The following is a 22368-nucleotide window of genomic DNA, read 5'->3' on the forward strand; positions in this document are numbered from 1 at the left end:
AAGTAAACATCAAAACAACTTATGAAATTTAGCCGTAACTGTAAAGTATGAATGCCATAAGAATACCTTATGAAAATTTATCATGCTTGATATGACTAATTCCATACGATGAACTTATGAACAGGGCGGATAAATCAATGGAAGATTTTCCGAAACCGTTACTTCCCGGACAGGTACCGAGGTCTGTCCTGCGATTCCGGCCACGAGTCGCAATGCACTGTTTAACACTCTTCGATTACGCCTCGTACACAGCACTGCAACCTATGCTGGGGCACCATACCTGAGTATTGAGCCATCTACGCTCGGCAGTAGACGCCGCTTACTTTTACGTGATCCCTCGACGTTCTGCATGATTGTCGCTATAGCGTTGACAGTCTTCAACGCCTTTCCGCAGGCGTAATTGACGTGCTTCATTAAGTTCAAACGCTATAAAGAGAGTTTTGATGCAATTAGGTTTTAAAATTTTGAAAAAAGTATTCATTTTTTGATTTTATACGAAATAGCACCTTTTTCTGAGCCACTATGATTTTTTTTTCAGATTTTTGGAACTTTATTTTGATACCTAAAATCAATTTCAAAGAGATTTTTCGAAATCCGCCCAATACAAAATGCAACGAGGGGTGATTCGACAAATCGCTCCCACACAAACTTTAAATTGATATTTAAATAGGTTCCCGGGCACCAAAATTGATGAAAATTTAGATTTCGGCTCAGTTTGGCATGCAGATTCGGAATATGGAATTATCCCAACACCGCTAAAGAAGCGTGACATAGGGGAGAGGGGGATTGGAAATGGGCAATTTTTGCGTGACGTAATTTATGGACGCTCCCCTACGATCTCCATTCTTTGGACTGCTTTTCAGAAGCTGACTAGAAGCATTTCTATTTTGTGTTGGGCAATCTGAAGATTGACTCCAGTTATCCAGTTTTTTAGATAATATGCCGTTGTACATGGTATTCCAGAGCGCTGGACCGAGTATGGACCCTTGGGAAACACCTGACGTAACTCATAAAGACCTCTGTGACTTGCGCTATAGTCTCGTACACCAACCTTCGTCTAGGCATTTTTGTAGCGTTGTCCTGCTCATATTGGGAAGCACCAATATCGCCGTTCTAAGTGCTACATTAGGCATCCTATCCGGACCGCGAGCTTTCCTCTTTATCGCGATTACCAATAGCTCTGCGGTCCTTCCTCCGAGCACATCCGGTGGGTTCTTCTTCAGTCTCAGCGTATGGGGTAGGAGGCCACAACGTTGGGTCATGGTTATGGAAGAACATGAGTTTTGACAATGATTATGAAAGTATGTACCGTGAGGTCGCCATTCACCGCTCATGACCTACACTCCATGCACCGCTCGTTTCATACGATTTATATTCAAATCGTATGAAACGAGCGGTGAGTGGAGCATGAGCGATGAATGGCCGGCCACCTTACGGTACATGAGTTTGAAATATAGAGAAAAAGGAGAAAGCAGATACAAAAGTATAAACACAGAGAAACAGACATCACACTCTCATCGCTTCCCATCGATCACCTTTTCAACGATTGATTCAAATATTCAGTAGTAGGTCGATTGACCACTCGCACCGCTGATATCGTTTTCGCTCCTGTTTGACGTTTGCTCACTACCGCCATCTAGTGACGGCCCGTCCAAACACAGTAAGTTTAGCATCGGGTGATTACGTTTTCTTGACGATGTTTTTTGATAAAACTTGTTCTAAGTGTGACGTCTGTTTCTCTCTGGTATAAAAAAAAGAAAAAGGAAGGGCCAGGAAATGAACCCAGGTCCTTTTGAATACAAATCAGAAGCGGTAGACTACCAAACCAGGTTTTGCATGTAATATAAGTTTATTGGTTTAAATACTCACATTTGTCCGGCAAGAATATCAGCGATTCGGCGTAGTAGAGTCCAGTTATCCGCGTTGAAGTAATTTCGACAATATAAGATTAGAATCAAACTTCACCAGGAGCGTTCGGATCAATGAGCACAACACCGTAAACAGCTTGATGTTCCCTTTTTTGCAATAATTCATTTTACACTACCCTAGCAGTGTCTTGATTTTATTCTTCACAGTATAAGACCAAATTGGTTCCCTCTCTTCCTGCGGCGCTGTTCTCGATGCACTTGAGAATGTCAGTATTAGGTTAGTAAGTGTTTGCTACAGATATATTAGATTTTCCTATCAGGAAAACCGTTGTGTTCCATGTGCTGCGTCTGTTGTGTGTGTGTTAGGTATTAGGTAGCAGCGTTCCCCGTTCGATATCGGTTGGCAGCTACGCTCTAGATCGGCGTCGCGATATAATGTTGTATTCCTCTATGTTATAAATTTGCATAAATAAGAACAATTGGTATGATCGCTTGCTCGGCTCCAGAAACGCACAAATCTTCTATAAACACATTCTTTGCGGTCAACAAAAAATCGATAAAAATCACTCTTCGCTCTAAACTAACATACGAACAAACGAAACTGCATCTTTCAGCTAATTGGAAATTTTTACAACAAAACCAAGCCGGCAATCAGCTGTTAAACAATAATGGACAGTGCATAAGAGGCGGATTCCTCACACGATGCTCTTCGGAGTAACATTTACGAATACTGCACATTGTCGGTTGCTCCCAACCCTACTTTTCATACTTCCTATTAAAAACCGGTACTGGGACTTGCGTGGAAAACAGCTTGTTTCGTAAAAACACAGTACGATTTCAGTTTCGGGGCGAAAAATAAGGAACTCAAAACTTAAAAAGCATAAAAGTGTGAAACGGATTATTACAAAAAAGATTCTGCCCATTTCTGGATTGCAACGTATTTCGATAAAACAACAAATGGACAAAATTAGGAAAGACGCTCTTTTTGCGGTTAGCTTGATCTGCATTATCTTTCTTCTGCTCTTTTTTTTTTTTGATTTTGTTCAATGAGGAATTATAATGGGTAAATGTTTTTTTTTGTTCTATAAGTTATGTTTTAATTATTTAACCATCTCTAAGCTGCAAATTATCATCAATTCGATATAAGTTAGTTTTTTTTCTTTTATCTTTAATTAATAGTAGGGTATTACTCTTTCTCTCTATCTCACTTGTGTTACGCATTCTTTCTCAGGGATACTTTTGACTCTTTCTGCAGTCCGCGGATCGATGCTTTAAGGTATAAATCTACTATGATGATGAGTTCTACAAATACACTTGATCGGCTATGATAAAAGGTCGATTCGCTGTTCAACGCATTGATTCGTGCTATGGAATAAAACAAAATTAATACAGGGGTGGAACTCCAGAAAACAACAGCGCAGAAATTTCTTGAGCAATCTTAGCAAGAGTTCGCGAAAAAAAATCTCTGGGAAAAACTGCTGTACGAATGTCAGCCAATGCTGTTAGTTATCACAAATTTCACGTGACTTTGACATTTGAATATTCCGATCTCAAGCGAAAATAGTCATGTGTGGATATGTATTTCGGAAACTATTTTTGGATTACTGTTAGGTTAGTGAAACTGAATAGTAATATATTATAAATGACCGATACCAGCAGAAATCTCTGGGTAAATGCCTGACATAGTCTCTGAAAGAGTTTCAGAACAAGTTTCCAGGCGCAATCTTAGATGGATTTTTTGAAGAAATCTCCAAAAATGAATCTTAAGAAGAATTAATAACGAGCATTACGGAAGTTTTAGTAAAAATGTTTTGAAAGACTTTTTAGGGGATTTCAGAAAAAAATATGGAGAAATATTTGAAGGATTTTTTGCAACTTATGAATGGGTTCCAAATGTAGAATAACATCGAAAATTCTCAAACGAATTCATAGAGATATTATTGCAGAACTCTATCCATGAAGGAACAATGTTCTGTTGTATTTCATTGAGTGTTTCTTGGACAAATCCTTCAGACATCCCTGGTAAAATTTCTAGGGATATGTCTGAATGCATTTTCTGGTGGTATTTCTACAGAATCGTTAAAAGAATCCCATGGGACGCCGTGACTCTTCTGTGACAAGTTTGTTACTTGGGTAGAGACGAATTTCCAATATACTAGCTATCTTTCTTAGATCGTAGACCATTTTTCTACAGAAATTCGGCAAAAACTATTTGCTATTTTTTTTCCTGAAATATATCGGAGCCGACCAAGTCTGTACTTCCAACCATTTGTCCTTTTGGCCTTGTATAGCTGAACCGGCTCAGAAAACAGCACCGACAGCGCGGAAGCAGAAAGAGACGCATTCATCCAATTATATCTTTTCAGCTGATTTTATTAAACTTTCTCTATCAACTTAATCTCGCTCTATCTTACCTACTAAAAAGTGGTTTCCGATAAGCAATTTCGCCACAACACTCACACACACATGTTGCTTTTGCCCATCCCAAAAAAGAGTAGTATAGAATCGACATGCACTCCAGCTTGGTCTCACCAATACCTTACCATTTATCATCCTCATCCATTCCTGGTTACGTTTCAATCCTGGTTCCATTCCGTTGCCCGTCCCGTTCCTCGCATGCTGTAACACCATCCCACATCTCACTACTCTTCTGCGATATTTTAAGCCAATCAAAGCCGAAGTATCACGCACGACGCTGCACAGATTTCCCCCTTCCCCTGATCGAGGGAGTTATATCACCGCTTGGGGTGGGTGAACATGTCTCTGTGTTGTATGTGTGCCCGCCATGTATGTGTGTGTGGTTCGATATCGTAGCCACAGTTTTTTTCCTCTTCCTCCTCATTACTCATCACTCTACACTATTTAACAATCGGTCTGTGCTGGAAAGTCGAGGTCCTTCTTGACGCTACGCGTCAAACGGTCCAACTCCATGGCAGCGTCAGTTCGCATGGAAATTTTCTCGCTGGCCGTCACTAGGGCGTCGCCGGCCCCGTTGGTCGCCCGCGGCGATACGCCGGTGCCCCCCGCTAAACTGGGCGCGGCCGCCGGCGAGCCGGACTTTTTATGCAGCAACGAGTTGAAGAAGTTCGCCAGGACGCCCTCGCCGCTGGGGGTGCCTGGGTTGAGCTTGCCGTCGACCTGAAATGAAGCACAGAGAAGGGAAAATATTAATTATTCACGCCATGCTGATCTATCTTGAAGGGATAGATGATATCCCAGATCATTTTCCGTCGTCTGTCACCTAAAACGGAAGAGTTCGTGGGAAGTTATCAAGCCGGCTTTATCGATAGCCGGTCGACAACGGATCAGATCTTCACCATACGGCAAATCCTCCAGAAATGCCGTGAATACCAGTTCCCAACGCATCACCTGTTTTAAATTCATTAACCAATTAACTTCAAAGCGGCATACCACAGTATCGACCGCACAGAGCTATGGAGAATCATGAGCGAAAACGGCTTTCCTGTGAAGCTGACTAGACTGATTAAAGCAACGATGTACGGTGTGCAAAACTGCGTAAGGGTTTCAGGTGAACTATCCAGTTCATTCGAATCTCATCAGAGACTGCGGCAGATGATGGGCTCTCATGCCTTGAAGAGACTCTTCAATATCGCTCTGAAAGGTGTAATGCGTCGAGCCGGGCTCAACAGCCGGGGTATGATTTTCATAAAAGCCGGTCAATTTGTGTGCTTTGCTAATGACATGGACTGGACATTATCGCCATAACATTTAGAACGGTGACAGAATTATACACCCGCCTGAAACGCAAAGCAGCAAAGATCGGACTGTTGGTGAATGCGTCTGAAACAAAGTATATGCTGGCAGGTGGAGCCGAACACGGCCGAATCCGTCAAGGACGATAGACGGAGATACCTCTGAGGTGTTCGTCTACCTCGGATCCTTACTTAAGGTCGACAACAATGCTAGCATCATCAGTGGAAGTTGTCCCTACTATGGGCTCCAAAAGAGCTGCGGTCTTGAAAGATTCACCCACGCACCAAGTGCACCATGTACAAGACGCAGATAAGACCGGTAGTCCTCTACAGACACGAGACATGGACCAAGCTCGAGGATGACCTGCAAGTACTCAGAGTTTTCGAGCGACGCGTGCTAAGGACGATCTACGGCGGTGTGCAGGAGAATAGTGTTTGACGAAGAAGAATGAACCACGAGCTCGGTGCACTTTACGGCGAACCCAGCATCCAGAAGGTGGCCAAAGCCGGAAGGATGTGATGGGTATGGCATGTTGCAAGAATGCCGGACAACAACCCAGAAAAATTGGTGTTCGATCCGATTGGCACAAGAAGGCGTGGAGCGCAGAAAGCACGGTGGGCGGATCAGATGGGCTGACTGACTGAAAATGACTAACTCATCGACTACAAGAATTATCGTTACACTTACACTTGGAAATGACCACAGTAGATGGAAATAAACGTGATCGCAAATCGATCACGTTCTGATCAATAAATTGTAAATATTTGCGCCTAAAACTGTTATTCGTCATCAATAATGCGCGGTTGGTACTCCTTCGGGAGCTACTGATCAAGGAAGCTACGTTAACAATGCAAATGAGAGCACCATCGGGTGTGGAAGAGCATCTACCGAGCGATTGGCTCGAAGAGTGCCGAAAGGTTTTGGAGATAAACACAACGTAAGCGATCATGATGCAGCATGGCATCCGGCAGAATGTGATGCGATACAAACAAAATCGACACGTAAGACAATTGAAAGGTGAAAGCAACACTTTAACGAACACCTACAAAGAATACAGAACGATCGGCCATGGGTGATCAAGGCAACGGTCAATCGACAAACAAACTATGCCATCAACACGTTTCAAAATCTAATAAATAAGATTTATGTAGGTACTCCAAATCAAGGCCTGGCAACACTTCTTATATGGGTTTTTGTTGGTATCCTCACGGTATTTCTCGATAAACAGTCACGACGAACCGATTCGGGCAGCGGAATCTCCAGGAAGATCACGACCGGCGGGGACAGAACTATAACCCTTTCTTAAGAAACTTAGGGGCCATCCATTAGTACGTCACGGTCGTAGGGAGGAGAGGGGTTTATGAAACTGTGACAAGCATTGTATTAGGTATAGGAAAATCCCATACGAATGGGAGAGGGGGCCGAAAATTCCCTATTTTAGCGTGACGTACTTAATGAATGCTCCCTTAAGAACTTTCGGAGACCGCGTAAATTATTATTACATACAACAACTATATTCACGTACGTTTAACAGTGGACTAGGTAACAATATATTATATCCTCTCTCATGGCCGTACATATGGGAACAAATACTCGTACTGCCGACACTCTTCCTCGACATTGTCAACGGCCACTGCCACCGATGAGACCCAACAATGCTACAAAATGTTGTTGCTTGATGGATCCTATGGGTTTGGTCAGAGTAATGACGACCATGGATTCGGACGGGCAATAACGAATGCTCACCAAAATTTTTTTCGACAAACCCTTGGCGAAAAAGCTCCTTATATCAATATGTTCGGCCTTGATGTTCGATCTACAGTGACGAAATCGATGCTACTGATGCTGTCCTCGAACACAATCGTGGATTCCTGATGTACGAACCCGAAATCCTCTAGAAGTTTTCGGAGCTACAGTAGCTCTCTGCACGCTTCGGACAGCGCTTAGTATGTTCCGCCTCTATGCTAGACAACGCCCCACTCGTTTGTTTACGGCTCACCCAGCAGATAGTCACTCCTCCTATTTGTAACACGAAGCCGGCATTGGACTTCCGGTCCGTTGTATCGTTGCTCCAATCGACGTCGCTGTAGCCAACCAGTTTGAAGGGGGTTTCACTAATACAGGAAAGCTTGAGTTGTAGTCGTGTAGTCTTCACCAAGTAGCGCACTACCCGCATCACCACCGACCAATCATTTTCAGCCGATTCACTGACTTTTCTGCTGAGAATTGACACGCTTGCAAAAACGTCAGGCCGCGTGTTGACTGCTACGTAGAGTAACGCTACTGTAGCGCTCCGACCAGGCAATGGTACTCCATATTGCTGGGCAGCGGCTTGCTTCCTTCGGCAGTACCCGACATCCAATAGAATGCTTGATCCTTTCACGCGGACCAGACCAAATTTCTTGGTAATCTTTGATATGTACCTCTGTTGATACAGGACATAGTATCCATCTACATCCCTGCTGACACGAATCCCAAAGAAGTTGTTGACCTCACCAAGCGACGATAACTTCACTTTCTTCTTCAGCTGGCTATCGATTTGGTTTACCTCCTCCTCAACTTCACTTGCAACGATGATGTCGTCTACGTAGATATGCAGGTAGACCTGTCTTCCGGAAAGCGTTTTGGAGAACAAGCACGGATCGGCTCGCGACTGGTGGAATCCTATTATATTTCTCCGAGAATGGCACAAATCGTATCGTTCCACACCTTGGCACCTTGCTTCAGTCCGTACAAGCTTCGTTGAAGTCGACAGACTAACTTTTCTTCGCCGCGGCGCACAAATCCTTTCGGTTGCTGCATATACAGCTCCTCCTTCAACTGGCCATGCAAATAAGCACTCTTCACATCCAGATGGCGTACTTTCATCTTCTTCTTTCCGGCAACACTTAACAGGGTCCTCAGCGTTGTTTGTGCAGCGACGGGAGCGAAGACGCTGTCATAGTCCACACCGAACTGCTAGGAGAAACCTTGCGCAACTAGTCGAGCTTTGAATTTGCAAACGTTTCCGGCACTATCTTCTTTCTTCTTGAACACCCACTTGCTGCCAATAGCCTTCCGTCCAGCAGGTAGTTCAGCCAGAACCCACGTTCCATTCTCCATCAGCGAGTCATATTCTTCTTGCATTGCTGCTTGCCACAGATCACTCTCCGAACTCCGAACTGCTTCTTCGTACGACGACGGCTCCTCTTCAACGGTCATCGCCATATCCACTACAAAATCGTTGAATCGCCGTGGGCGAACTCCTCTGGTCGACCTCTTCTCTCTTCGCTGTGTTGTATTTTCTTCTGATGCTTAATCGTTCCAGCCGTAGAATTACTCTTCTGACTCATCTTGTTCGTCGACGGTCGGCTGTTGTTGTTGCTTCAACGGCGAAACTTCTTGTTCCTGATCTCATTCTGATAGCTCCTCGTGGTGCCCAGTTGACTCATCCTGTCCGAAATTTTGCTGCTCAATGAATTGGACATCGCGACTGACAGTCACGGTATCGGTTTCCCGATCCAAGAACCGATAGGATTTCTGGTTTTCACGATAACCGACGAAGATCAATTTCACTGCCTTGGGATCGAACTTAGACCTTTTCACAGCGGAAATGTAGGAGTATGCCGGACTTCCAAATATGCTGGAATGGTTTACAGCTGGAAAAGATGAAGCTTACCTTCTAAACAGGTTTCGCAGGAATTCCTGGAGAAATTCTTGAAGGAACTCATGGAGACATTCCTGAAGGATTTCCTGGAAAAATCCTGAAGAAATGAATTCCTGAAGGAATTCCTGGAGAACTCCTAGCGGAATAACAAAGGGAACTCCTAGAAGAAACCCTGAATGCTCTCTAGAGAGAATCTCCGAAGGAACTTAACGAAATCTCTAAAGGAATCGCTAAAAAAAATGACGAGCACCTAGAGTAATCACTGATATAATCCCTGAACGGACACTAGGGGAATCCATGGTGGAACTCCTAGACGAATCCCTTAATGAACTACAGGAGGGACGCCTATCAGAACTCAATCCCTGAAGGTTTTATTGGAGAGGTTCCTCAATTTTTTTCTGGAGCAATCCCAGAAAAAAATGAAGCAATACCTGAAGGAACTTCCAGAGAATTTCCAGGAACTTCTGAAGAAATTTCTAGAGGAGTCTCTGGCAGGGGCCTACATCGTCGAAATCAAAATATGACACCGAAAGCGAGCACCCACACTGAGGCAAAAACACTTAGGATTTTCATAAGTTGGAATTTATGAGTGGGTGATTTTTCTGTTTCATTACTCACTTATTTATTTTATAGCTGTTGTGGTTGCGTTTAATACCTACAACTTATGATTGCCATAAGCGGCATTGTTGTAAAAAAAAAACATATTTGAAAACCATGAAAATCGTTACAGTAAGGATATGAATTCAGGCCGAACATGTCTAAAGGTCCTATCTGCAGAAGAGAGGCTCTCTTTGGTTTCCCTCTCTTCTGTTATTATCTCAGCTGTTTATTTGTATTTTGATTGTCTCCTTGCATTGAACGATGGTCAAAACAATCGTCCTTTGATTTGTACTGCAAAAATAGTTGAAAAGTGTACCATTACATTGCAATAATTGATAGAGAAAGTAAACGAAGAGTGCCTCTTAAATGCAGATAGGACCTATTGAAATGTTTGGCCTGAATTAGCTGCTGCTTGGACAAGCACATATAACTCAAAGATCTGTTTTCGGAAATGAAGGACATAAAAAGTCAAATTGCCTTCATTTTCTAACTTCAAGAATTCTCCGCCCAAATCAACAATAAATCTGGGATTACGTAAGTATCACGATCGGTCGTTCTTAATCGATATTAGTGACAAGAAGCAAATTAGACGGTCATTATTTGCCACTTATGCAAACTTAAATAAAAGAACAGTCGAACGCGTTCCTTGTCCTTTTATTTTAAATTATCGATCAAGAAAAATCGATCATTTTACTTACTCGGTAATTCCAAGATGCAATGTCATGCCATGATTTAGAATATAATTAATTCATCCATAATCAATAAAATTGGAACACGAATATTATATTACTTGCGCCATGAAATTCATAATGCACAATATCGATTTCCATAAGCATTGGTAGTTGAATTCAATAAGGAAAAACACACGATAATCATAGTTTTTATCCGATGATATTCATAAGCGAAAACTTATGATTTTGTTAAGGGACTGGATATTGAATTTTTCCCTCTTAATCATAAGTGAAATTTATGGCTTTCAACAATAATCGTTATGTCGCCAAATCATAAGGGGTTCTTACGTTCTTCCTAAGTTTTTTTGCCTCAGTGATCAGCATAGAGGCTTGCATCAAAAACATAACCTCATCGAATTCCCATACGATTTGTAAACATTGCCCTCAAATTTTTTTGAGGGCAAGGACGGCTTTATGGACCGACGCCGAAGGAAAGAAAGAGAAGGAGATAATGATGACGTCAGCGTGCAAGCGCTCATCGTAGGGACGCCGACGACGGGAACATTCACAACAACATCCAAGCGCATCGCTTCATCCGTTGTTCTTTCCGTTCTTTCCCCTTCCTTCGACGCAACGACTGGTGGTGGGTTATTTTCACACCGACTGGGTTTCAATCGAAATTTTCAAATTGCCTAAAATGCATGTTTGCTTAATTTTTTTTTATGGGTAATAGACCAATTCAGTAAAATATGCATAGAATACATTTACATTACACAGACTAGCCGGCTGTTACACTCATTAATTGAGTTATAACAGAGAAAATCATTCGATATTGAACGGCTGTGCGAGAGCATGTGAGTACGAAACAAACAGGCATCTGCGACGACGCAGCACCGTCGGTTCATCGGTGACGATGACAGTCGGATTGGGCGACGACGACGGCGTCTTGTTTCCATTGACGATTGAAAACATTGTTTACAAACTTCAGCTGAAAATTTCAATTGAAATTGAAATTGTAGGGACCTGGTCTCTGGAGTAATTCCTCGAGGAATATTTAAAGAAATTCCTGAATGAACTCCTGAAGAAATCGCAGAAGAGTTTCCTAGAGGAATCCCTGAAGAAACTCATAGGGTATCGCGCCACTTGGGCGGTGGCTTCTATATTCGTCTGTTTTCCACTAAAACTCAGTCAATTTTGAACCAATTGACTTGAAATGTTGTACACGGGTAGATACTATACCTATCTCACCACATTCCAAAAGTTGTGTGAATTGGTTCAAATTTGACTGAGTTATGGTGGCAAACAGACGAATATAGAAGCCACCGCCCAAGTAGCGCGATTCCCTAGAAGAATCCTTTATGGAAACTCGGATTTCTAGAGGAATCCCTGAAAGACCTCCTGGAGAAACAACTAAGGGAACTGCTGGAAGAACTCTTGAAAAATCTCCTGGATGAGTCTCTTATAAAATTTCTGCAGGCATCACTGAAGGAATCGCCGAGAGAATCCCCAATTTGGTTTACTCACGTATACATAGGTGGGAACCGTTCTAAGCAATGGAAGGAGAATCTGCTCAACAGACATCAGAGGTGAAACATAAAATGCTCGATTAGTGGGTAGCTGAGATCAACTCCGACGTCAACGAAGGAGAAGGGACTACTTTCCTAACCCAATCCTAAACCGTTTCAGTCTTGCAGTTACAGACTTCATGGCACGCTTTTTAAGAGGACACCAAATAAAGGTATCGGCGCATTTGTCAGCTTTTAAAGTGGCCTCAGCGCTCTCTATACCTACATCAACGGAATGCGGGGCAGTGAACGGGAGGACAGCCTGCGGTAATATCCCATCACTCGATGGCTAATTCGAGTGAGACGTCACGCTCGGGGAAAGCTCGTGGCGTGAGGGATTCACGTCACCGAGAAATAACTTCTCCTGCTTGGTAACGATGTGATGGACACCTGCTGTTGTCACGTGTCAGGCTTTCCCAGTGCAGCAGTAGCACTCAACTCCGTCTTTCCCAAGGTTTCCGGCTATCAGGTTGGCTTGTACAGTACAACCAAAATGGTGTACGCAATGTACGATGCTAACGACCAGAAGGTCTGATATGTTCTTCAGTGAGAACGGGATTGGAATGACTTGACAAGACTTTTAGATTAGAACGTTTATTAACTTCAAGTGCGTAACAAGGAATGAACCATTTCCATTTGTTGGCCGACTTTTATAGGCCACCGACCAAGCTGGTTGCTAAGGTTGCTATGGACTGATGTTGTATTGTTAGGGTAAATAATGAGTTGCTGTGATCTAACGATTAATTGATGAGTTGCTGTAATCTAACCAGGTCGATCGCCTGGAGAAACCCAAGCACCCAATTAATCCCAATACACTGCCAACTCCACCAGTATGTCTAAAATGGGAGAGACGAACCAGCCAAGGGCTGAAAGTCTCTTTAATAAAGACAAATCAATCAATCAATCTAAAATGGTTGGCCTCAGTCAAAACACTGGCCTCATCCACATTGGCTTCTTCTTCTTCTTTATGGCTCGACGTCCCCACTGGGACTTGGCCTGCCTCGCTTCAACTTAGTGTTCTTTCAGCACTTCCACAGTTTTTAATTGAAGGACTTTCTTTGCCTGCCATTGCATGAATTTGTATATTGTGAGGCAAGTACAATGATACACTATATGCCCAGGGAGTCGAGAAAATTGTCCCGACCGGAACAGGAATCGAACCCGCCGTCTCCGGATTGGCGATCCATAGCCTTAACCACTAGGCTAACTGGAGACCCCACATCGGCTACGCCGGTTCGATAGAAAACGAGTTCTACCTCATCGCCGTCGACTCTTTCTCCAAATGGCCGGAGATCGTCCAAACGACCCGTATCACCTTAGCGGTGACAGTCGCCACTGGCCATACTCTGTGGGTTGTTTGCTCGGCTGAGTATGCCCGCTACGCTGGTCAGCGACAACGGTAGCCAATTCGCCAGCGCTGAATTCGACGAGTTCTTCACTTCCAACATCTCACGGCACGCCATTTCATTCACAATCGAATCACAATCGAAAGTGAAACGATTCTGTGACACTTTTATGCGGGCCGTGATAACTTCCTTATGACGTACCGGAACATGTCCAATCAGGCTCTTCGAGATCAGAATTCGCAATCCGAGGTCAAGTTCGGGCGCAAAATCCGGACGTGCCTTGAGCTTCTGTGCCGATTCAGACACCGGTGCCAACTGCAAGCAACTGACACCCTTCCACAGAGACGCTCCCGTTTACGTTCGACTCCATGGTCGTAACGGTTGGAAGTGGGTTTCCGGTAAAATCATCGAGACGATTGGACACGTGATGAACAATGTGTGGCTCGAGAATTTCCGAAAGCTGCGCTCGCACATTAAGCGGCTCCGGAGTCGTCTGAACATCAACGCGACAGCGAAGCAATCCGCTAGATTGGTCATCTCTCGCCAGCATTCGCTGTCACTCGACATTCTTTTGGATGTCTGGAACATACCAAGCCAAGTACACTGACGTTAGCCACATCTTAAAGGTCTGGCCCACTCTCTTATCTAACATTTCCTCTCTAGCAGATACCATGAAGGTTGGGCGGTTGCCTATGTTAAGTAATCCAAGATCTGTACTACTTAAGTATTCCATCAAACTGGAACCTCTCAAGTTAATGTCTGAGCTGCCCCAGATGATATGGTAAGCATTAGCATTACTGACAACATTTAGCGGAAGGCCTTTTGAAGTACAGTATGCGATGACATCATGCGGTAAATAAACCGAACAATAGACGTATTTCCTGTTGAGGTTTCCAACGGATACATCAATTGTGACAGCACATACATCTCTGGTAGTTAATTCAGAGACAAGTGTGCGTTGACAAACACACAGGCTCGAGGCATGACACGTGAGTTTGCAATTTCATTTTTACTGAAGGTAGCAAACACCGGGTTCACCAGGTTTCCTAGATATAAATTACCCTTACGAAAGTAGGGTTCTTGGACTAAAGCCACTTGGGCTGCACCATTTTGCATAAGTCTGCAAAGATTGATCGTTGCTGTTCTTTTATGCTGAAGATTTATCTGAGCTATCCTAACCGTAGCCACTACCCAAACTAGGCAAGTTTAAACTCTTTACAATCACAGCACAACAAAGAACAACAGCAATAAAACCAGATCGGTATCGATTGGAAAACGCCAAAGGCGAGGTTACACAGAATAAACTGTGTAAATCGCATAATGCGAAACCATATATGTATGTGACAAATTAAACTAATAATAACATCTTCTTAATCCCGCCTTTATTTAACCTCAAGTTTGAAACAGAAGAAGGGCAGCTGATTGTCTCGGAGAAACACAAGGTCCACTGCGCTATTGCTCCGGTTAGCAAAGTAAGGGCAAAATACTGTGGAGGGCGCTCTGGTACTCCACAGGCTCCGTTTGCGGTTAGGTTTTTATTATACCCCCTAACCATTCATTCTTAGGCACGGTAAGAATATAGCCGCATCACACCATCAATTAGGGGTCACCTGTATAGTGGACTTTTACCACCGAAACAGGCGGTCCGTAGTGTTATTCTTTGCCAATTGAGACAACCACTATCGACACTACACAACTATCTAGGCTGATCGAGAAAAGAAGTTAATATTAATGATTAACTTCATACGGGCTCAAACAGCCGGCAAAACAATGAAAGGAGGAAAGGCTGATAAAATCCTATCAGAAACCCCTAAAGGGATCCTTTACGGAATCCTGAGAGAGATCTTTGAAAGAATTCCAGCAGTAATCCCTGAAGGAATGCTAACTGGAATACCTTATAAAATTTTTTAAAGATTGAGAGGAGTATCGGCTGGAAGCTCGACAGGAATCCGTGAAATAATCACAAAAGAGATTACTGGAGAAATTTCGAGAGATCTAAAAAAAATCCGGGAGGAATCTCTGAAAACAAAAATCCAGGAAAATCTTTCAAGGAATACCAGTAGGAATTCCGGTACGTATACATAACAGAATCTAACTAGAATTCTCTGAATATATCTTGGCAGAAAAAATATTATCCCTGTAAGAATAGCAGGGGAAATCCGTAAATAAATCCCAGCAGGGATCCCTGAAGGATGGAATGGTGGCTAGAATACCTGAAAAAATCCTTCCAGGATTTTCTAAAACAATCTTAACAGTAATCCCTAAAGTAATTCCTGAAGGAATCCCGTAAAGAATACCTGATAGAACCCTTATAAATATCACAGCAGGAATTCTCCGGCTGAAAGCTAAGCTGGAATCCCTGTAAGAATCATAGAAGAAATCCCAAAAGGAATTATTCTGCTATTATCAATGCAGAAGAAATCCCAAAAGGAATTATTGAAGAAATTCCTGAAAAAACTCGGGAACAAGTTTTGAAGGAATTACTTCAGCAGAATAATTTTCGCAGATATTTCAAAAGAAACTTTAAAAAAAATACATTGAAGAAATTTCGTAGCTTATGTATATTCTATCATAATATACAGCATATTTACCCATAGTATACAGCATTCTTACCCGACACGTTCAAAGGCTTTAGGTCTATAATGCCCATAATGCTCAAAGTTCCACACTTCAAAACATCATTACACAAAGTGATCGTAAAGCTTAGCATGACAACACTTACCTTTTTCGGAGATCCTTGCGCACCGGCCGACCCGGGTGTCCGCGGGGACGTTTTGCCCGCACTGTTCTGCGACCGCATCGGCGACTCGCCGCGCGTCGGCGTCTGGCCCTGCTGCAACAGCTGCAACTGCCGGCTGAGGAATGCCTGCTCCTCCTCGGTCTGAACTTCAATCTCGCGATTGGACACAGTCTGAAAGAAGAAAAAGAAGAAAAGGATGACGATATGGGTTAAACAAAGTGAGAAAACGCGAGTCGTTTTACCTTTCTTGAAGGCGGTTGTGCAATAATATCATTGTAGTAATCATCCGGTTTACACGATTGCATGTTTTCGTACAATATGTTGATTTTCTTCATATTGTCCCAGCCAGCGGGTCTGAAAAAATACAAAATCTCAGCACATGATGTCGTCCAGAACACCACTGTAATCCACTCACATTAGAACGGCATCCTTCTCGACGATGAGCGCCGGTGTACGGAACGGCAACCCGTAGATTCGATGCGTTAGGTATTTGTAGAGCAGGTCGCAGTTTTTGTCCTCCTTCACGCTGGTGTAGAACAGTGACGCCCCGTACACCAGACAGAACCGACGGATCCACTGCTGCATGAAGTCAAAGTGCTCATCCCGGTAGTCGAGCTCCTTCTCCAGGGTGGTCATATAGTCGGTCTGGTGGGAGACAATAATGGAATAAGTTAGGTAGTGAACCAGAAGTAGTATTCATACAAAACAATCAGCATTGGATGCTGTTAGCTATCAATTGAAATGAATCAGAAAGAAAGCAAGAAGTAAGACACGTACTTTCGTTACAACAACTACTACATCTAAGCCCAAATTGGTCGTTAGTACACCTTCGGGGAGGGGAAGCGCGTCCAGGTCGTCGTCCACCGACGAGAGACGATTGGTTCGCTTGATGGGGGACCCAGGGTCCAGTTCGTCGATCGTGTCGCAATAGCTCTGCCACACCGTTACCAGCCTCTGGCGGCACTGTTGTCGTTCCTCTGAAGGGATTGAAAAAAAAAATCGTTTATAACTTCACATTGTTGAATGATAAGGGGAAAGATGGAGCAAAAGCAAAACAAAATGTGAAACCTTGGTAGACTCATGCAGAATTTCTCATCTTCTCATCTAACAGCAAAATTTTCGCATTTACAACAAATTTTCGCATTGTTATAGTTTTTTTCAGTTACGCCCTATTCGCGAATTACTCCAGATATGTAATAGAAACGCAACTATAAAGATTAGGGAACTACTGATACCTAACGTTTTACGGAACGTTTAATTCTTCTAAGGTTTCAACGAACATAACGACACTCACCCGGATCAATTTTCAGCCCCGCTATGTGATCGTCCAGCATCTTGATCCAGTGCTCGAGCTGGTCCACCCAGCTCCACGGTGTCGTCATCGATAGCGTCAGAATGACCAGTGTGTGTGCGTAGTTGGATTCGTTCAGTGCGTACTTGAGCAGGTTGGTGTGCCCGGGATCGCCATCCAGTATCCACACTCCGAGCCGGGTGACGTCTAAAATGGTGAGATTCGTTGTTACATTGGTATACATACAGCTGAGACAGGCAACGCTTGCCCACTGCTACTCACCATCTCGGTATTCGTCCCGAACGTCTATGTAGGCATACTCAAGGCCGGAACCCTTTTTGGGATCCTCCACGCCTTGCAGCTTTGCAATCAGTGTCGTTTTGCCGCTCGCATTGTCACCCAGCACGAGCACTGATTTATTTGAGGGAAGTTTGGTACTGCTCTGTGTTTGTACTTCGCTGAGAATCGCTGACCTGTAGAAGTAGAGAAATAGAACCATTCAAATATTTTGTGTACTTCGATAGTTTAGTGATACAGAGGTGTAGTAAGTAGCATTGATCAAAACAACCAAGTTTGAGGAAAAAAATATGTTTTCGTCCAATTTTATTCATGTTAATAGTGTTACACGACAGGTGATTGCTAGAAATGATTCATCGTTTGTGAGTTTCTTATCAAATTTTGTAATTTATGATTATTGTTACGATCATTGTTTCTGAAGACAAAGTTATATCACTTAAGATTTTTGTAAAATCTTTCAATTTATTAAGCTGAAGGTTTGTTGAAAATTCCGACAAAAATTACTGATATTGGTGAAGTATTGACGCTCGTTTTACACATCTCTATATAAGTAGTATTCAACCATTTGGGGCCTGATTTTTATTAAATGACATCATGAAGAGGACTTGCCAAATTATAGTTATACAAATTGTTATTCAACCCAAGGCACAAGGTCAACAGTTGTAGTTTATACGAATTAGGCCGTTACAAATATTTATTTCACTTTTTGTCCCACCACTCTTTGGCTGGTCGAGGGGGGGGGGATAAAAATAATAAAGCATTTATTCTGAAAAATATTAAAAACTCATCGGATTTGTTAAAGAATTTTCAGCAAGACCCGATATTTTGATAAATCTAGACGAACATTTGAAAAGGGCCTAACTGCTTTTTGTAAACAAACATGTTTCTGTCTCTGCAGGGCCCATCTGCATCCACCCACGCACATCACCACCCTTAACAGATAGCTTGAAGAACACTCTTTCTGATAAGGGTGTTGATGTGCGTGGGTGGATGCAGATAGACCCTACAGAGACAAAAACATGTTTGTTTACGCAAAGCAGATAGGCCCTTTTCAAATGTTCGTCTAGAAATATTTTTCATCTGCCCCCTCAAAATGCGGTGGTTTAGGGGGGGGGGGGGGGGGGTAGACAAAAAGTCAAAAATAAATTTGTATCAGCCTTATAAAAAAAAAACAAAAAATAATAGAATAGCGATAAAATTGTCATTTATCATCCATGAAATAAACAAAAAAAAATCACAAACATTCAATTTATCTTAGCTTTCTGAAGAAGAACTCTGGTGGGACTAATGAATCTAGCAATTTCCACGATTTTCGTGACAAGCTATCGCATGTTGAATTTTACAGATGATATCGGAATTTCCGGATAATTCCCAAGACTCACACAGAGATTCTCGGTATTCCCGGAGAATTTTTGGAATTGTATTGTTAGGATTTTGAAGAACATTTTGGGCATAAAGAAGAGCGGGTTGAAACGTGCCGTTAAATCAAAATTCCATCATTTTGTTTTCAAAGGTTAATCACACAAGACACCGCAATCGAACACTTAGAATTTCCATGTGGATCGACGTTCCGGTTATTTTAGTGAACCTTTATTCTGCAAGCACACGCTTGAGAACGTGGAGCTGAAACACATGAACACCAGTGCTTCGCTTTCATGGGTAAGCATAATCCATCAATATTGAAGGCAAATAATTGTGACTCCTTTTTTCAGTTTTTCTGTGGACAAAAATACTTTTTTTTGCAATAAAACGGTAACTGTACTTGGTAATTAAAAAACGATTGGCAAAATGATAAATAAATGCAATAAAGAAAACAAATGTTTATCCTGCTTCCAATTCCAGCTGTCAAACTCAAAAATATTTTTTTTTGAATTCAAGTCATGATACGTATAGAAAAACTCATTATTCTTTACTGCTCATTTCTCACTGCTGCACGCTCTTCACTGTTTACTGTTGGTCATTCCTCATTGCTCACTTCTTACTGCTCAATTATTACTGCTTACTTTTCCTCTTTACTCACTTATCATTCTTTGTTGCTCACTCCTCATCCCGAAGTGGTCAAATCTCATTCCTCACTCTTTACTACTCAATAATAGTAATCACTGCTAACTGCTCACTACTTGGTTCTCATTGCCACACATTTCTCACTATTTCACAGCCCTCACTCCACACTTTTCACCCCTCATTAATCCCAGCCAGGGATGGGATTATTCATTTGCAAAGGGTCACATTTACTTGCTACTATCTCAGTTCAGAAGCATGCTATCAAAAATCAATGTATGGATGAATTTAACGTTGTAGGGTCATCTAAAAGTTTGCCGAAAAACATTAGGGTCGCACACGCATACCGAAGTTGTCAGCGAGCTGTGAAGGCCACTCTCCACGCGGTGAATTACATTCAAGCCATGGCTCCTCACTTATACCACGCGACACCACTGCATTAAACGTAATAATAATCCATTCTTGAAGACCACAGGTTCAAAAATGTTTTTTTCGGGTTCTCACAAATAATTCCAAATGCGATCTCTCACAAATCCCCTTTTTTATATACAAACAAAAATTAAATATAGAAAAAAAAATGTGGAACTAGAAACACTTGGAGCCATTTCTGATAGTACACCAGGAAAAAATACAGTAAAGTATTCTTTTTGGCTTAATCAATAAATAAAATATGATGGAATTTTCACCAAATCCTTCTTGTACCGTCTTTTCGATCCCTCTAAGCAGAATACCCTCTTCGAATGAGGGTAATCAGTATCGTGCCTTTTAATTCCGCCCTAATTGCTTATCCTTCGACAGATACGCATATTTCGACTACCACTTGTAATCTTCCTCAGTGTCAGTTATCCAGTGAATAATTGACACTGGGGAAGATTACAAGTGGTAGTCGAAATACGCGTATCTGTCAAAGGATAAGCAATTAGGGCGGAATTAAAAGGTACGAAACTGATTACACTCATTCGAAGACCAAATCCTTGTTTAGAAAACAAGGTACTTTTGATGGATTTCATAGAGATTTGTGAGTTTTCAAAGCAATTTATGGAATGTATGATGCACAGGAAAACATTTTTATTAACTTTCAATTTTGGGCTTAAAAAAGCGCTATAGAGTAAATATTTAGCGAAGTTTGAAAAAAAGTATTTACTAGTTGTCGTGAAAAAAAAATCCATAATATGCCAATTTAGTTTCTGTTTGGTCATATTAACAGATTTTTTTGTTGTGGAAATTTTCAGGATTCTTTAAAAATTTCTGAGAATGCCCCTTGGAAATTCCGCATAAATAAACAACAAAATTCCAGACAGTTTTTAAGAAAATTCCAGATAGTTGTGTTTGGGAGTTCCAGAGAATTTTCCATGGAAATTTTGAAGCGTCCATTTGGAGATTATTTTTTTAAAATTAAGGGCTGAAAGTCTTTTTAATAAAGACGCATCAATCAATCAATCTTTTGAAATTACTGAAAATATTTCTTGGAAATTCTAGCAAACTTTGTTAAGAAATTTCGAGAGAATTTATCCAGGAAATATTGAAAAATAATTCTATAGATTATTCTAGAGATTATGTTCTAACTTTGATCACTTCATGACTTGATCGCAATTAACTATTGGTTATTTTTGTTAATCTAATAAATACTCACATGAGGAGGAAGTAACAAAAGTAATGAAAGAAACGATGGATAGAATCGCGTGTGCGATGAAAGAAATTGAATAGAAGTTGAAATTAACAGAAGATCATTATTGAACAACCTGCCTGGTTTTCAACTGCTTTGGACTAGTAGCACCTAGTAGTTTGATGATGACTACTAACTCTGTAAAGGCAGAAAGTTCGTGGTTGTGATCTGCTATATCTCAGAGAAACAGACGTTACACTCTACACACTCCATCCTTTTTAACGATGGATTCAAATATTTGGTATTAGGTCAATTGGCCACTCGTGGCGCTCACGTCGTTTTTGCTCCTGTTTGACGTTTACTCACTACCACCATTTAGTGATTGCTCGGTCAAGCACAATATGATTAGTATTGGACGATGACGTTTTCGCGACGATGTTTTTAACTAAAATTTGTTTTCGCGTCGGATGCTTCTATTACACCCAAATAATCTTATTCGAAACGAATAATAAATTTATCCTTGAACATTACAGATAATTTCCCCAAAAAATCTAGAAAACTTATCTGAAAAATTGTCTGGGCCGGACTCGGTCGGTGACAAAAAAAAATATCATATTAAATTGCGAAGAACATGAATGGGCATAAAAATCCTAAACATCTTCTTCAATATAATTCACTATCACAGAGCATTCCATGGTTGACTGCCACATTTCTCAAGCATTCCAGGATTGTTCCAGGTGAAATGATATTTCACCTTATGATTCCACATTTTTTCCAGTGTTTTTAGGTTATTAGACACTGATTACTCAATGTAGCAGAAATGACAACAAATGTAAACCGGGAATGATGATCTCCTCTGACTGTGTTCATTCCCGGAATTCCTTCAAACATTCCCGTAGTTGTTTCTCCTGGGATTCCCTCAATAGTTCCTTCATAAATTCCTCTCCAAATTCCTCTTAGAATGTGTACTGGAATTCCTTTAGAAATTCTTGTGACTCCTCAAGAAGTTTATCTATGGATTCC

The 22368-nt window shown here is 41.8% G+C and overlaps 2 protein-coding genes across 2 annotated transcripts in view; both read right to left on the bottom strand.

Moving 5' to 3' along the window:
* LOC109422007 (uncharacterized) overlaps positions 1–2007 on the bottom strand; it is a 65080-nt gene extending 63073 nt beyond the window's left edge. Inside the window, exon 1 of the mRNA XM_062844895.1 lies at positions 1870–2007. The gene's annotated coding sequence lies outside the window, so the exon portion shown is untranslated. The remainder of the gene's footprint in view (positions 1–1869) is intronic.
* Positions 2008–2011: 4 nt separating this feature from the next.
* Positions 2012–22368, bottom strand: part of LOC115256872 (cytoplasmic dynein 1 light intermediate chain 1) — a 47240-nt gene continuing 26883 nt past the window's right edge. The window contains exons 2-8 of the mRNA XM_029855947.2: positions 17724–17914; positions 17445–17648; positions 16928–17127; positions 16566–16795; positions 16393–16504; positions 16133–16321; positions 2012–5006 (exon numbers count right to left, since the gene is read on the bottom strand). Of these exons, the coding sequence (XP_029711807.1) occupies positions 4731–5006; positions 16133–16321; positions 16393–16504; positions 16566–16795; positions 16928–17127; positions 17445–17648; positions 17724–17914 (1402 nt within the window). The 3' untranslated portion in view covers positions 2012–4730. The remainder of the gene's footprint in view (positions 5007–16132; positions 16322–16392; positions 16505–16565; positions 16796–16927; positions 17128–17444; positions 17649–17723; positions 17915–22368) is intronic.

Source organism: Aedes albopictus, chromosome 1, assembly GCF_035046485.1.
Source record: "Aedes albopictus strain Foshan chromosome 1, AalbF5, whole genome shotgun sequence".
Classification (NCBI taxonomy): domain Eukaryota; kingdom Metazoa; phylum Arthropoda; class Insecta; order Diptera; family Culicidae; genus Aedes; species Aedes albopictus.